This window comes from Corythoichthys intestinalis, chromosome 18 (assembly GCF_030265065.1).
Source record: "Corythoichthys intestinalis isolate RoL2023-P3 chromosome 18, ASM3026506v1, whole genome shotgun sequence".
Lineage (NCBI taxonomy): Eukaryota > Metazoa > Chordata > Actinopteri > Syngnathiformes > Syngnathidae > Corythoichthys > Corythoichthys intestinalis.
Genome location: NC_080412.1, coordinates 42,157,390 through 42,169,937, shown reverse-complemented (window position 1 = coordinate 42,169,937; position 12,548 = coordinate 42,157,390). Strand labels below are relative to the sequence as shown.

Genomic DNA, 12,548 nt, shown 5'->3' with positions numbered 1-12,548 from the left:
GAGCTCGTGCACAGATACAGAAATGTCATTTTACTGACTGTTGAAACACAGCGCAAGCATAGCACATTGGTAGTTCAAAACATCACCATAAACTGACAATGTTTGCGGTAATGATATGATTTGACAACTTCTCCAACTTACCACAATCTAGGAGAAAACAAAGCAGACGTGACTTTTCTTTTAAAGGCTACTGTATAACTTGCTCGTTTCATCATGATGAATAAATGTTTCTTCCATGGATTGATCCGGTAAAATGAAGGTGAGAACGTAAGTCGGAAATCCGAGAGAGCTCATCGCTGTCGACACGACAGTAGCAATAGGAACTATTGTTATTTGGGTTTGAGTTTCCCGAGGGAGAGGTATAGTTGACGGACACACACAGGAAGTCTGTGTTGTTACGTTTGTTATGGTCCGAGTTGCGGAGATGCAATAAACGTTGACTCAAATGAGTTCAAGAAACTAAATTCTGTGCTTTATGAAGAGTGAAAAAAGTAGAATTTAACACAGATGAAATCATTCGGCCGATCAGAGTGAAGTATTACCGAAACACAATGGTGACGTCACGTACCGTAATGGTCGGCAACGGATCGCCGCAGACGTTTCTTGAACACAACGTGGCCGTGTCAATAAAAAAAAAAATAATCGATATATGTAAAATATATATTTCTGTCTCCATTAGGGCTGCAGCTATCGAATATTTTAGTAGTCGATTAATCGATGGACTAGTTAGTTCGAATAATCGAGTAATCGGATAAGAAACATGAAAAATTAAAATACCTGAGCTGAGCCTCAAATGGTATATATATTTTTCAATTGAGGATCTATGTACAACAAAAGAACAACTGGCTAACTTAGATACAAAAGTCTGCTTGCTTAAATGCTATAAAATGCTAAAATTTTATTTACAATGCTCTTAATGGTTCAGACACGTATTCCCACAAAAATTGGCTAAATATACCTATGAACTAAATTATGAATGCATTAAAAAGCATAAGCTCAAACAAAAACTTAGCTTATTTTGGTCTTAACAGGGAGAAGTTGGATTCAGCCCTGTGAAAAGAGGCAGACCAGAGGGCAGAGTATCCACCGTAATCAATAAAACTGAATGCAAACACTTTAAAAATAAACCATTACAACGCCACTTTAAGTAAACAAATACTCGAAGCAACAAAATTTAATTTGAATATTTTTTTCTAATCGAATACTCGAGTTAATCGATTAATCGTTGCAGCACTAGTCTCCATCCATGTATCCGTTTATAATGCGCATCATGATTTTACAAGTTCATTTTGGGGGAAAAAAGTGCGCGTTATGTTCGGGAAATTAGGGTATGTCACGATAAAATATGATTTGCAATATAAGGCTCATGATAACGATGATCTCTATCTATAATCTATAATAATTATCAATGCAGTGTATCACAAAAGTGAGTACACCCCTCGCATTTCTGCAGATATTTTGGTAAATCTTTTCATGGGACAACACTGACAAAATGACACTTTGACACAATGAAAAGTAGTCTGTGTGCAGCTTATATAATATAGTTAATTTATTTTCCCCTCAAAATAACTCAAAATATAGCCATTAATATCTAAACCCCTGGCAACGAAAGTGAGAACACCGCATGGGAACTACGTACATCCCTAAATGTCCAAATTGAGTACTGCTTGTCATTTTCCCTCCAAAATGTCATGTGACTCGTTACAGGAGTGCTGTCAGCATTGCTGCAGAGATTGAAGAGGTGGGGGGGGTCAGCCTGTTAGTGCTCAGACCATACGCCGCACTCTACATCAAATTGGTGTGCAAGGCTGTCACCCTTGGAGGAAGCCTCTTCCGAAGACGGTACACAAGAAAGCCCGCCCGTCTCATCAGACCATAGGACATGGTTCCATGTGCTTGGTTGACATATCTTCAGCAAACTGTTTGCGGGCTTTCTTGTGTACCGTCTTCAGAAACATAGCTCATTAATGTGCTTATGTTGGTCTTAACTGGGACCAGCTGGATTCAGATATGGGAAATGAGTTGTCATATTCAGTGTTGCCACGAGAGGGTGGTGTATCCACTCAAATCAGGAAAACTAAATGTAAACCCTTTCAAAACAAGCCATTACAACATCACTCTAATTAAATGAATACTCAAAACAGCAAAATTTGATTCGAAGCTGTTTTCTCATCGAATTTCCGTATTGGTCCGAATATGGCCCTGATTATAAGACGACCCCCTCTTTTTCAAGACTCAAGTTTGAAAAAAGACTTTTTGAACACCAAATTAATTTTTATACAAAAAGCAATTACAGTACATCCTAAACAAATGATTATAACAACATATTTGAGAGAATAAGCATTAGAGCTGGGAATCTTTGGGCACCTAACGATTCGATTACGATTACGATTCAGAGGCTCCGATTCGATTATAAAACGATTATTGATGCACCCCCCTCCTTTTTTTTTTTTTTTTTTTTTTTTTTTTTTTTTTAAATAAAGTTTTGTACATTAGTTCCAAAATTGTTCAAAAATACTCTCAGGCTAAACCAAACTACTATTTCAGTATCAAGTTAACATATAGCAGTAAACAAATATACAAAAATAACATTAAATAAAAAAACTCCAGTCCCCATTCTGTATCAGCAGCTTTAAACTACATTCAATTAATTTAATGTTGTGAATCAACCGTTAAAGTTGTTAAAATTGCTCCCGTTATTCCATAATTTCCCTTTTGTCTACTTTTGACATGTGAAAGTTTTAAAACTATTTTAAAGATAGATTCAAGTCAATATTTTACCGATTTAGGAGTATTTTAGATAAAAAGTTAATTAGGTTTGCTTGGAAGGTTCACTACAACAGCATTGCAGGGAAGTTTACTGCTTTAAGATGGCGGCCGTTTACTAACGCCCGCATCTAGCTTTTTGCAGATGTGCTGCTACCGCTACCGAGTCTATAAACCATCTAGTCCTATTTAAATGATATCTACTGTAACATTATGTAGCTTAGCTGTACTTGTAGCAGCTTTTCGGCAGCAGTCAGGTATGTTGTTGTGTTTTTTTATCTCGTGGCATGAGTTGAGCTAGAGCCGTGAGTTGAGCGTTGGCATTACCCGAGGGGCCGGTTAATGAGAAGCATAATGTTTAGCTACTCCCGCTCCGTTCCGTCCCGAAGACCGCGCGGCGCGCTGTGTTGTACTTCCGCTTTACTTGGCATATTTCAATAATCGGAATTTGGATGTTTGTGAATCGTTCTCGAATCTTCCACGGCCGAATCGCGAATAATCTAAGAATCGGAAATTTTGCACACCTCTAATAAGCATGTTATTTTGCCTCATGCAAATCTTAATATCTGAACATTTAAATATGTAAACCAGAGCTGAAACGAATACTCGAGCAGCTCGAGTAACTCGAGTTTAAAAACTGATCCGAATAATTTTATTCACCTCGAGTAATCGTTTGTTTTGACAGCTCTAAGCATCACGTTTTGCTCGGACTACTTTTAATGCGGGACAACGCGCTGATGTCGCGTGCGTAGAGGAAGAAGCAATTAAAAAAAAAAAAAAAAACTTACCGCAGCCGACAGCCGCTACAAACGACGCCGACGTTGCTAAATACTAGCCTGCACGGTGCTACGTTGATAGCAGGTAGCGTCTGATGAGTCTCATCGAGATCACATGTATGTTGAACTAGATGTGAAATGACAGACTCGGCCGCGTCTGGGCTGTGTTGGTAAACAGCCGCCATATTAAAGCAGTAGAGCGCTAAGCGCTAATAAAGAGCGCTAAGCGCTAATAAATAAGATTAACCTTACTGTCACTAGCTCACGCAACGTTAGCCCTGCGGAGGGCTAGGTTTCTACTAATTATGACCACTGTCGATGCATGGCTAACGTGTCTTACATACAGGCTTTAACATAACATAGCGTTGCGGAGTGATGAGGGTGTAAAATAAGAACTCAATAATGCTAACTATCAATTTTAGCTCAGTAGTCATTGCTGGATAAAACACCAAGTAGCACTGGTCCCTAATGTGCTCCAGCTACAGCATGTATCATACATTTATTTTGAACACTGCAAAAACTCAAAATCCTATCAGGACTTACAGTTTAGACTAACTTAAAACTTAACTAGAACTTAAAAATGGCTTGACACAAAGAGAAATTCAATTGAAGCACTTGGGAAAAAATCCTAACTTTTAAGTGATGTGTGTTATCAAGCGTAACGGCATTTTTAGGTAAGATATATATATATATATATATATTTTTTTTTAAAATAAGATCTAAAAGTTTTTTGAGTGAAAGCAGTGAATTGTTGGCTGTTTTCAACAATATACATAAAAAATAAAGACACTGATTGACTGAAAATGGTTCAAGATTAGATGAAATGTCTTGTTTTCTCATGTATATTTATAATTGCTCTTCACCTAAATATATTTGTTTTATCCGATTACTCGATTAATGGATAGAATTTTCGGTCGATTACTTGATTACTAAAATATTCTATAGCTGCAGCCCTAATGTAAACTAAAGTGCAATCACATTCGTGATGGCTTCTGGTTTTTGAAATGTAAATAAACCAATCTATTGTGAATCTTAATATCTGAACATTTAAATATGTAAACTAAAGTGCAATCACATTCGTAAATGAATGGCTTCTGGTTTTTGAAATGTAAATAAACCAATCTATTGTGATAAAACAGCAAAATTGCAATTACTGCATTAACATCAAAGTGAAGTCTAACTAACTGTAGTCTTGAAACAAATCTGAATAAGGAAAAACACTGCAATAATAATAATGCAAACTGGTTAAACTTGAGAGTAGCTGAGATTTGTCATGACAGAACATCGCTTCAATGATATCTGGTGCCATCTAGCGTCGTGAATGGATATAATGTCTAGACCGCAAATATAGGACGACCCCCACTTTTTCAGCCTGAGTTCAATGCACAAAACACTATCTTATTTTCGGGTCTATACGGTACTCGAGTTAATCGATTAATCGTTGCAGCACCAATTGTGACAGGCATTGATGACACACTCGGTCTCATCCCGCAATGGAGCTGATGAAAACGTCCATTTTTTAACAGAAAAGCAGGCTGTGTCTTTAAGAGGATGCGCTAAATGCTCATGTGTGCTGAGACGGGTATGTGTGCAGTGTGGAGGGAACTCGAAACCTCCTGTGTGCTCACGCTTTCTCAATGCGCATGCTCTCTCCAAAGCTCCAGCAGCCTTTCAAAATTAAATCATGGAGTCATAGGTATGTCTGTTAATAGCTGGCTTAGCGCCTTGCCCTATCCCGTGCCCTAAACTCAACTATTATTATTGCTGTGTACTGGATTGTGGGCCTCAATATTAAGAGGGGGTGAGCACATAGGTTTGGAGGTACCGCCACACTGCACGCGTACACTCTTGCGTATGCTAGGACACAGTTGGAGGGAGGGTGCTTGTTGACAAAAAGACAGGCACTGGTTGGCTTGCCTCACATGAGGGCGGGACATTATACGAAGGAGAGGCCTTGTGGTGTAAAATGACATGTCCTTCTATGGTACAAAACGGAATGTTCCATTTTAGGGTGTGAGGTGAGCTCCGAGACCTTCCTCGCTATGCCCTCCCTTTCCACTAAATGCTCTCACAGCTTATCAAATTGTTGTTAATTTTTTTTTTTTTTTTTTTTTTGGGGGGGGGGGGCAGATTTATAGCTCAAGTATAGCATTTTGCTGTCTCTTAATCTTACATGCATCGAAGAAGAATGCATGAAACTACAGCCTGCGGTGACTCATTAGCTTTAGATCATATAAAACAAAAAAGTCGCTTACTGTATTAAACTCGTTTTCATTGGTTGTTTCGATTTGCAGACATTCAGAACATTATTAGAAAGCACCAGCAAATGTACAAATTAGGGCTGTCAAATGATTAAAAATTTTCATCGAGTTAATCACAGCTTAAAAATTAATTAATCGTAATTAATTGCAATTCAAACCATCTCTAAAGTATGCCATATTTGTCTGTAAATTATTGTTGGAATGGAAAGATAAGACACAAGACGGATACATACATTCAACATACTGTACATAAGTACTGCATTTGTTTATTATAACAATAAATCCACAAAATGGCATTAACATTAACTAGGGGTGTGACAATATATCGAAATGGTGATATATCGTGATACTTTGTATCCCAAAAGGTTATCGATATGCTCCTGCCAAGAATCGAGATATAATCCTAAAAAGGTTTTATCAGGTAGGGAGGGAGTTTGGTGTCTTCTTCAGGCAATCATATTTGTAAATCTCACTGGAATGGCACCAAACAAAAGTTCCAGCATCATCACCTCGTCTAGAGGCAAGAATCTGCATCGGACAATGTGTCAAGAGTCAAGAATCTGCAATGGTGTGCACTGGAGGTGATGATGCTGAACTTTTGTTTGGTGCTGTTCCAGTGAGACCTTAAATGGCCTTAAATTACCTAATTGCCTGGCATTGACCGCCACTGACAGCCATAGACGTTCAATCCGTTTGAAGTGGGAGGGATGGCAGCGAATGAACGGGTGATATTCGCTGCCACCCTCCCAGTTCAAATGGATTGGACGTCTACTATGGATGAACTTGGTTCCAATTCACACTAGAAGCTTGTTTTTCTGTTAATTGGTTGTTTGCAGAATATCCTAGAATGATTTCCTGATCAATGTATCGATAATCGTTGTATCGCCATATCGTCAGATCATCGTTATCGTGAGCTTTGTATCGCAAATCGTATCGTATCGTGAGGTACCAAGAGGTTCCCACTCCTAACATTAACATTCTTTCTGTGAAAGGGATCCACGGATGGAAAAACTTGTAGTTGTTGAAAGATAAATATTAAAAGTTATAGTAATTTTATATTAAAACTAGGGCTGTCAAAATTATCGCGTTAACGGGCGGTAATTAATTTTTTGAATTAATCACGTTAAAATATTTGACGCAATTAACGCACATGCCCCGCTCAAACAGATTAAAAAGACAGCACAGTGCAATGCTCCCCCCCCCCGCGCGCTTTTAATGTTTTGTACATTAGTTTCCAAATTGTTCAAAATCCCTCTCAGGCAAAACCAAACTAATATTTCAGTATCATGCCAAAAGTTTAAAACTGTAAATAAAATACTCTTGTCACATTCTGTATCAGCAGCTTTAAACTTCATTCAATTAATTTAATGATGTGAATCAACCGTTAAAGTAGTTAAAATTCTTCCGTTATTCCATGATTTCCCTTTTGTCTACTTTCGACATGTCAAAGTTTTAAAATGTTTCATCATTTAAAGATGGTTTCAAGTTAAGATTTTGCTGATTTAGGAGTATTTTAGATAAAAAGTTAATTAGGTTCGTTACAACAGAGCCTTCTAGAGAAGTCTACTGCTTTAAGATGGCGGCTGTTAACAACGCGGCAACTACTAAACGGCAAGTCTGTCATTTTGCATCTAGTTCTTTTTACATGTTCTACCGGCGCCATTGTCTGTCATTTTGAATCTAGTTCTACATATATGTGATATTTACTATAGCCGTATGTGGCCGTATGTTTGGAGCAACTAGCAACTGGGCGTTGTTTGAAGCAGCTGTCGGCCGCAGTCAGGTATTGTTGTTTTTTTTTATCTAGGGGCATGAGTTGAACATGATATTTACTCTGGGTCCGTTCCTCATTGCGTCCCGAAGACTGCGCTGGTTGTGTCTTAGGTCTGCTTTATCTGGAATGATTCAATAATCGGAATTTGGATTTTTGTGAATCATTCTCGAATCTTCCACGGCCGAATCGCGAATAATCTCAGAATCGGAAATTTCGCACGCCTCTAATAGTAATATTAACTCGCATGCTCCCAAACACATATAAATACGTTCTAATTTTAATTATTTCAGTGTCCCAAAAACCTATTTTACGTCTTTTACGTTTTTTTTTTTTGTTTGTTTTTTTTACAAGAGACATCTCTAGGTTCTGATGCAACTTCGCTCCAAAGCACAACGCTCAGAATCCATTTTAAAGCAATAAAACTGGCCACTGGAGGGCAGTAGTGCATTTGGTAAGAACTCATATCGGACCATGAAAGGAAATGAATGAAGAGAATTAGTCAGGAAATGGAAGTTGGAAGAAGAAAGAAGCGTGAGAAAAATGTGGAGAACGATGTAAAACGCAAGGCACATGCCCCACACAAGTTCCTTTGGTGAATTCTGTTATGAGGTAGTGGTCACTACAAAAGAAAGATTCAAAAAAATATATCTTGTGAGACAGGTGACGATGAGGGAAAAATTTACCCCGTCTGCCGATACAACCGCGGCCACAACAGCGTCATCTCTCAGTTCAATAGTTTAGTCATGTTTAAAGAAATTGTTACTCTGCAATCAAAAGCTCTTTTTGTCTTGTTGTTTATGTTATTTGGTAGGGCTGCAGCTATCGATTATTTTAGTAGTCGATTAATCGATGAACTAGTTAGTTCGAATAATTGAGTAATCGGATAGGGAACATGAAAAATTAAAATACCTGGGATGAGCCTCAAACAGTATAAAAAAAAAAAACAAATAAATTAGGATCTATCAAAAGAACAATTGGCTAACTTACATAGCAAAAGTCAGCTAGCTTAAGTGCTATAAAATGCTAAAGTTTTTTTTACAATGCTCTTAAAAAATGGTTCAGACTCATATTCCCACTAAAAACGACTAAATATACCAAAAAACTAAATCACGAATGCATTAAAAAACATTAGCCCAAACAAAAACTTTGCTTACGTTGGTATTAACAGGGAGCAGTTGGATTCAGCCATGTGAAATGAGGCAGACCAGAGGACAGTGTATCCATTCTAATCAATAAAACTAACTGCAAACACTGTCAAAATAAATCATTACAATGCCACTTTAATTAAACGAATACTCGAAGCAACAAAATTTAATTCGAATATTTTTTTTTCATATCGAATACTCGAGTTCATCGATTAATCGTTCCAGCACTATTATTTTGTAGAATGAAAACATTATTCAGATGTTTGGGATGTCAAAAAAGCTGTGTTAAAGTCAAAGTTATGTTTGAAATGTTTGCTTTATAAAAAGCTCAATTTCTCTGTTTTTTCATCAGAAATTGGAAAATTGCTCAAACTAAGCTATTTTCTAATGCTGATTTCTAAACAATGGAAAATCGTTCTAATCGTTCTTTTGGTGGGTTCTATGTTTATATAGCAAAAGAACAGAATTTTCTGTGGGCCTTGCAAAATCAGTCAAAATCCAGTAAAACGGCCAGGAGCGAAGGGCCATGCTCTGGTGAAAATGGCTGGGAGTGAATGAGTTAAAGTACGATGCTTATAGCCAGTCAGCAAGCCTTGATCAAAGGTAATAAAATAATTCAGGCGCGTCAATACTTTTTTTTTTTTCCTCCCCCGAGCCATTTAAATGGATGAATATTAACAGAGTTATAAGAGTTGCATGCGTTCTTAAAAAGAAATGGGTGTGTTTTCCTCCAACGTCAAGATTAGTCACTACGCACCATAGCGCAAGCCTTAACCCTTTCAAGGATAGCGGTCACTACAATAAAAAATCATTTTAAAAAAATGTGTTCAAAAAAGCATTCAATCAAGACAAATTTTCTTGGTTTTGGGGAGACCTGTAGGCAATTTAAAATAAACCCAGCATTATAACATATTTGCCAATGTTTTGTAGCTTTAAGCCCTTTAACTCAACAATCTCCTCCTCTGCCTGCCTTGTTCTTCACACAAGCCTAGCCACAAAACACAGCACACGCACACACGGAAACAAAAAGCTTCGCCGGCTCCCGCAGCCTCACGTTGCATTCAAACACCCCCGCTGTTTGCCTTTGGTACGTTCCAAGACAAGCAGTCACCTCCCCTATCCCAAGTCAGATTTGTCTCCACTCTAAGGAAATACACCGTATCTCCAAAATGTGTAAAACTGTCACGTCAAAAGTTCTTTCTGGACAGCGTATACTGATGAAAATCAAGGACTGTTGAGTGACTTGTGAGGATGACAATTTTTTTTATTTATTTGAATTTTTTTGGGGCTGACAAGCCATGACAGAACTACTTGTGAATAGCCGGTAAACCTTCCTCCTTCCAATGTCTAAGTGCTTTGGGCCATGGCCTTTTACGCAGGGTAAGACACTTAACTTTTATTTGATCGTTTTACTTATTCCTCTCGTCGACTGGGAATATTTCAAATAACACTGTTAAAAAAATAGACTGTATCAAGTAAAGGATTTACATGATCATTTACTGTGACAGAAGCTTAAATGTTATATTCCATGTACTGATATGTTGTCATTAGTTGGTCATCCTTTTTTTTTTTGAATTGGGTTGTTTGTTCTTGATAAAGACATAGCCATGCTCATATGTTGTGCCTGCGACAGAAGAGCTGATTAATTTTGGAACGGAGCGAACTGGCTTTTCAGCTCACCAGACTTTGACCTTTTCAGCACACTGCAGGGCGATTACAGTAAAATGGAGCTGGCCACTTATGTAATGAATTCAACACACTAAATTGTGCTCATCTGCTCATTTTTATCCTTCTTTATCGACGGCCGATTCGCTAAATTTGTGATTGAAATAAACCGGTTATGTATAGAGGTGTGACAATGTGTCGAAAATGTGATTTATTGCAACACTTTGTAGGCTAAAAAGGTTATCGATATGTTCCAACATATAATCTATATATCGTTTTAAAATGGTGTCACTGTTTATTAGAGATTGGCCAATGGGGGGTTTTGAAATGCCGATACCGATATCTAAAAACTTTTACGGCCGATATCCAAAGCCAATTTTGTAAGCTGAAATTTGAGGCCAATCTACTTTTTTTTAATTAACGCACGTAGGTAGGGCTGCAGCTATCAATTATTTTAGTAGTTGATTAATCGATGAACTATTTAGTTCAAATAATCGAGTATTCGGATAAGGAACATAAAAAATGGAAATACCTGAGTCCAGCCCCTAACGTTATTAAAAAAAAAAAAAAAAAAAACAATAAATGAGGATCTTTGAACAACAAAAGAACAATTGGCTAACTTACATAACAAAAGTCAGCTAGTTTTATGCTATAAAATGTTAACAATGCTTTTAACTAATGGTTCAGGCACGTATTTCGACAAAAAACGGCTAAATATTCCTATAAACTAAATTACGATTGCATTAAAAAAATCTTAAGCTAAGTTTTTGTTTGTGCCATTGTTGGTCTTAACAGGGAGCTGCTGGATTCAGTCATGTGAAATGAGGCAGACTAGAAACAGTGTATCCACCCAAATCAATAACGCTAAATGCAAACACTTTCAAAACAAACCATTACAACACCACTTTAATTAAATTAATCCTCGAAGCAGCAAAATTAAATTTAAATCTTTTTTCCTAATGGAATACTCGAGTTAATGGTTGCAGCACTACACATAGATTATACGGCAATTTTTAAAAATGCTTCAACAGCTTCAAATTTACAATGATGACCTGAGACTTAAAGGATTGTTTGTGTAGTGCTACCAAACCAACTATGAATTGACCAGTACATTGTTATCACGAAAAGATGTAAACAAGCAAGAGTTTTAAGAGGATGTTCGCCATGCTAAAGAGAATGCTAACGCGAATGCTATGCTAACGCTACAAGTTATATTGAGAGTGCAAGGATAACTCATTAAACACCTGAAAAGGCTAAAGCAACATTGCATATTCGCTCATCCAATGATGCTAAGTTGCTGCAAACTACGCCCGCGTGATGCTAGGTTGTTACAAACTACGCCCTCATGATGCTACGGTGGTAGCGTCTAATGCGTCTCATAGACATCACATGTATATAGAACTGGATGCGAAATGACAGACTTGGCGGCTTTAGCACATGTACTTAAAAATAGAACTTGATGCGAAATGACACTCAGTGGCGTTAGTAAACCAGCAGCATCTTAAAGTAGTAGACTTTTCAGAAAGGCTCTGTTGTAGCCAACCTAAGGTGAGTAACTTTTTATCTAAAATACTCCTAAATCGGCAAAATCTCCACTTGAATCTATCTTTAAATGATGAAACAGTTTTAAAACTTTCACATGTCGAAAGGAGACAAAAGGGAAATAAATCAATACTGCAATCACAGAAGCAATTTTAACGGTTGATTTACAACATTAAATGACTTCCAAACATAGCAAAGGCAATGTAGTTATCGCAATACCCGTGTCTAGTTAAGTTTAGGGTAAAGAATTGGGCTCGGGGCTATTGTCCCAAAAACACTTTAAACTTCACATAGTCCAGTTACCAGATTCTTCGCGCCACTGTACCAACAGCAGGCGTGGTTTGGAGGGGCGTAGTTTGTATGAAGCGTAGTTTGTAGCGGCTGTCGCTTGGCTCTGGCTGTAGTCTCTGCCTGCAAGCTGCTGCGGGGTCCTTCTGGGGTCATACAGTCAGTCATCGGCGGTCACAGTTGCCCACACAGATGCCTGATAAAAGTCCTTTTTTTATTGGCTTTTTTTTTTCATTTGTTAATTAGACAATTTTTTTAAAAGTTGTGATTTTGGAAAAAAGTCCATACATCAGCCGGCCGATATATCAGTCGACCTCTACTGTTTATATAA

General features: G+C 37.6%; 1 protein-coding gene across 3 annotated transcripts in view; it reads left to right on the top strand.

The window, feature by feature from the left end:
* The window catches only part of aff4 (AF4/FMR2 family, member 4), a 98,032-nt gene that overhangs the window by 11,981 nt on the left and 73,503 nt on the right, over positions 1–12,548 (top strand). For 2 of the 3 annotated variants that reach the window (XR_009061372.1, XM_057821448.1), the window contains exon 1: positions 5,668–10,102. The exons of the other annotated variant lie outside the window; for it this stretch is intronic. Coding sequence is in view for 1 of the 2 variants with exons in the window: in XM_057821448.1 (XP_057677431.1) it covers positions 10,086–10,102 (17 nt within the window). In the remaining variant the exon portion in view is untranslated. Of the gene's footprint in view, positions 1–5,667; positions 10,103–12,548 lie in introns of those variants that run through there. 3 annotated transcript variants of the gene reach the window in all.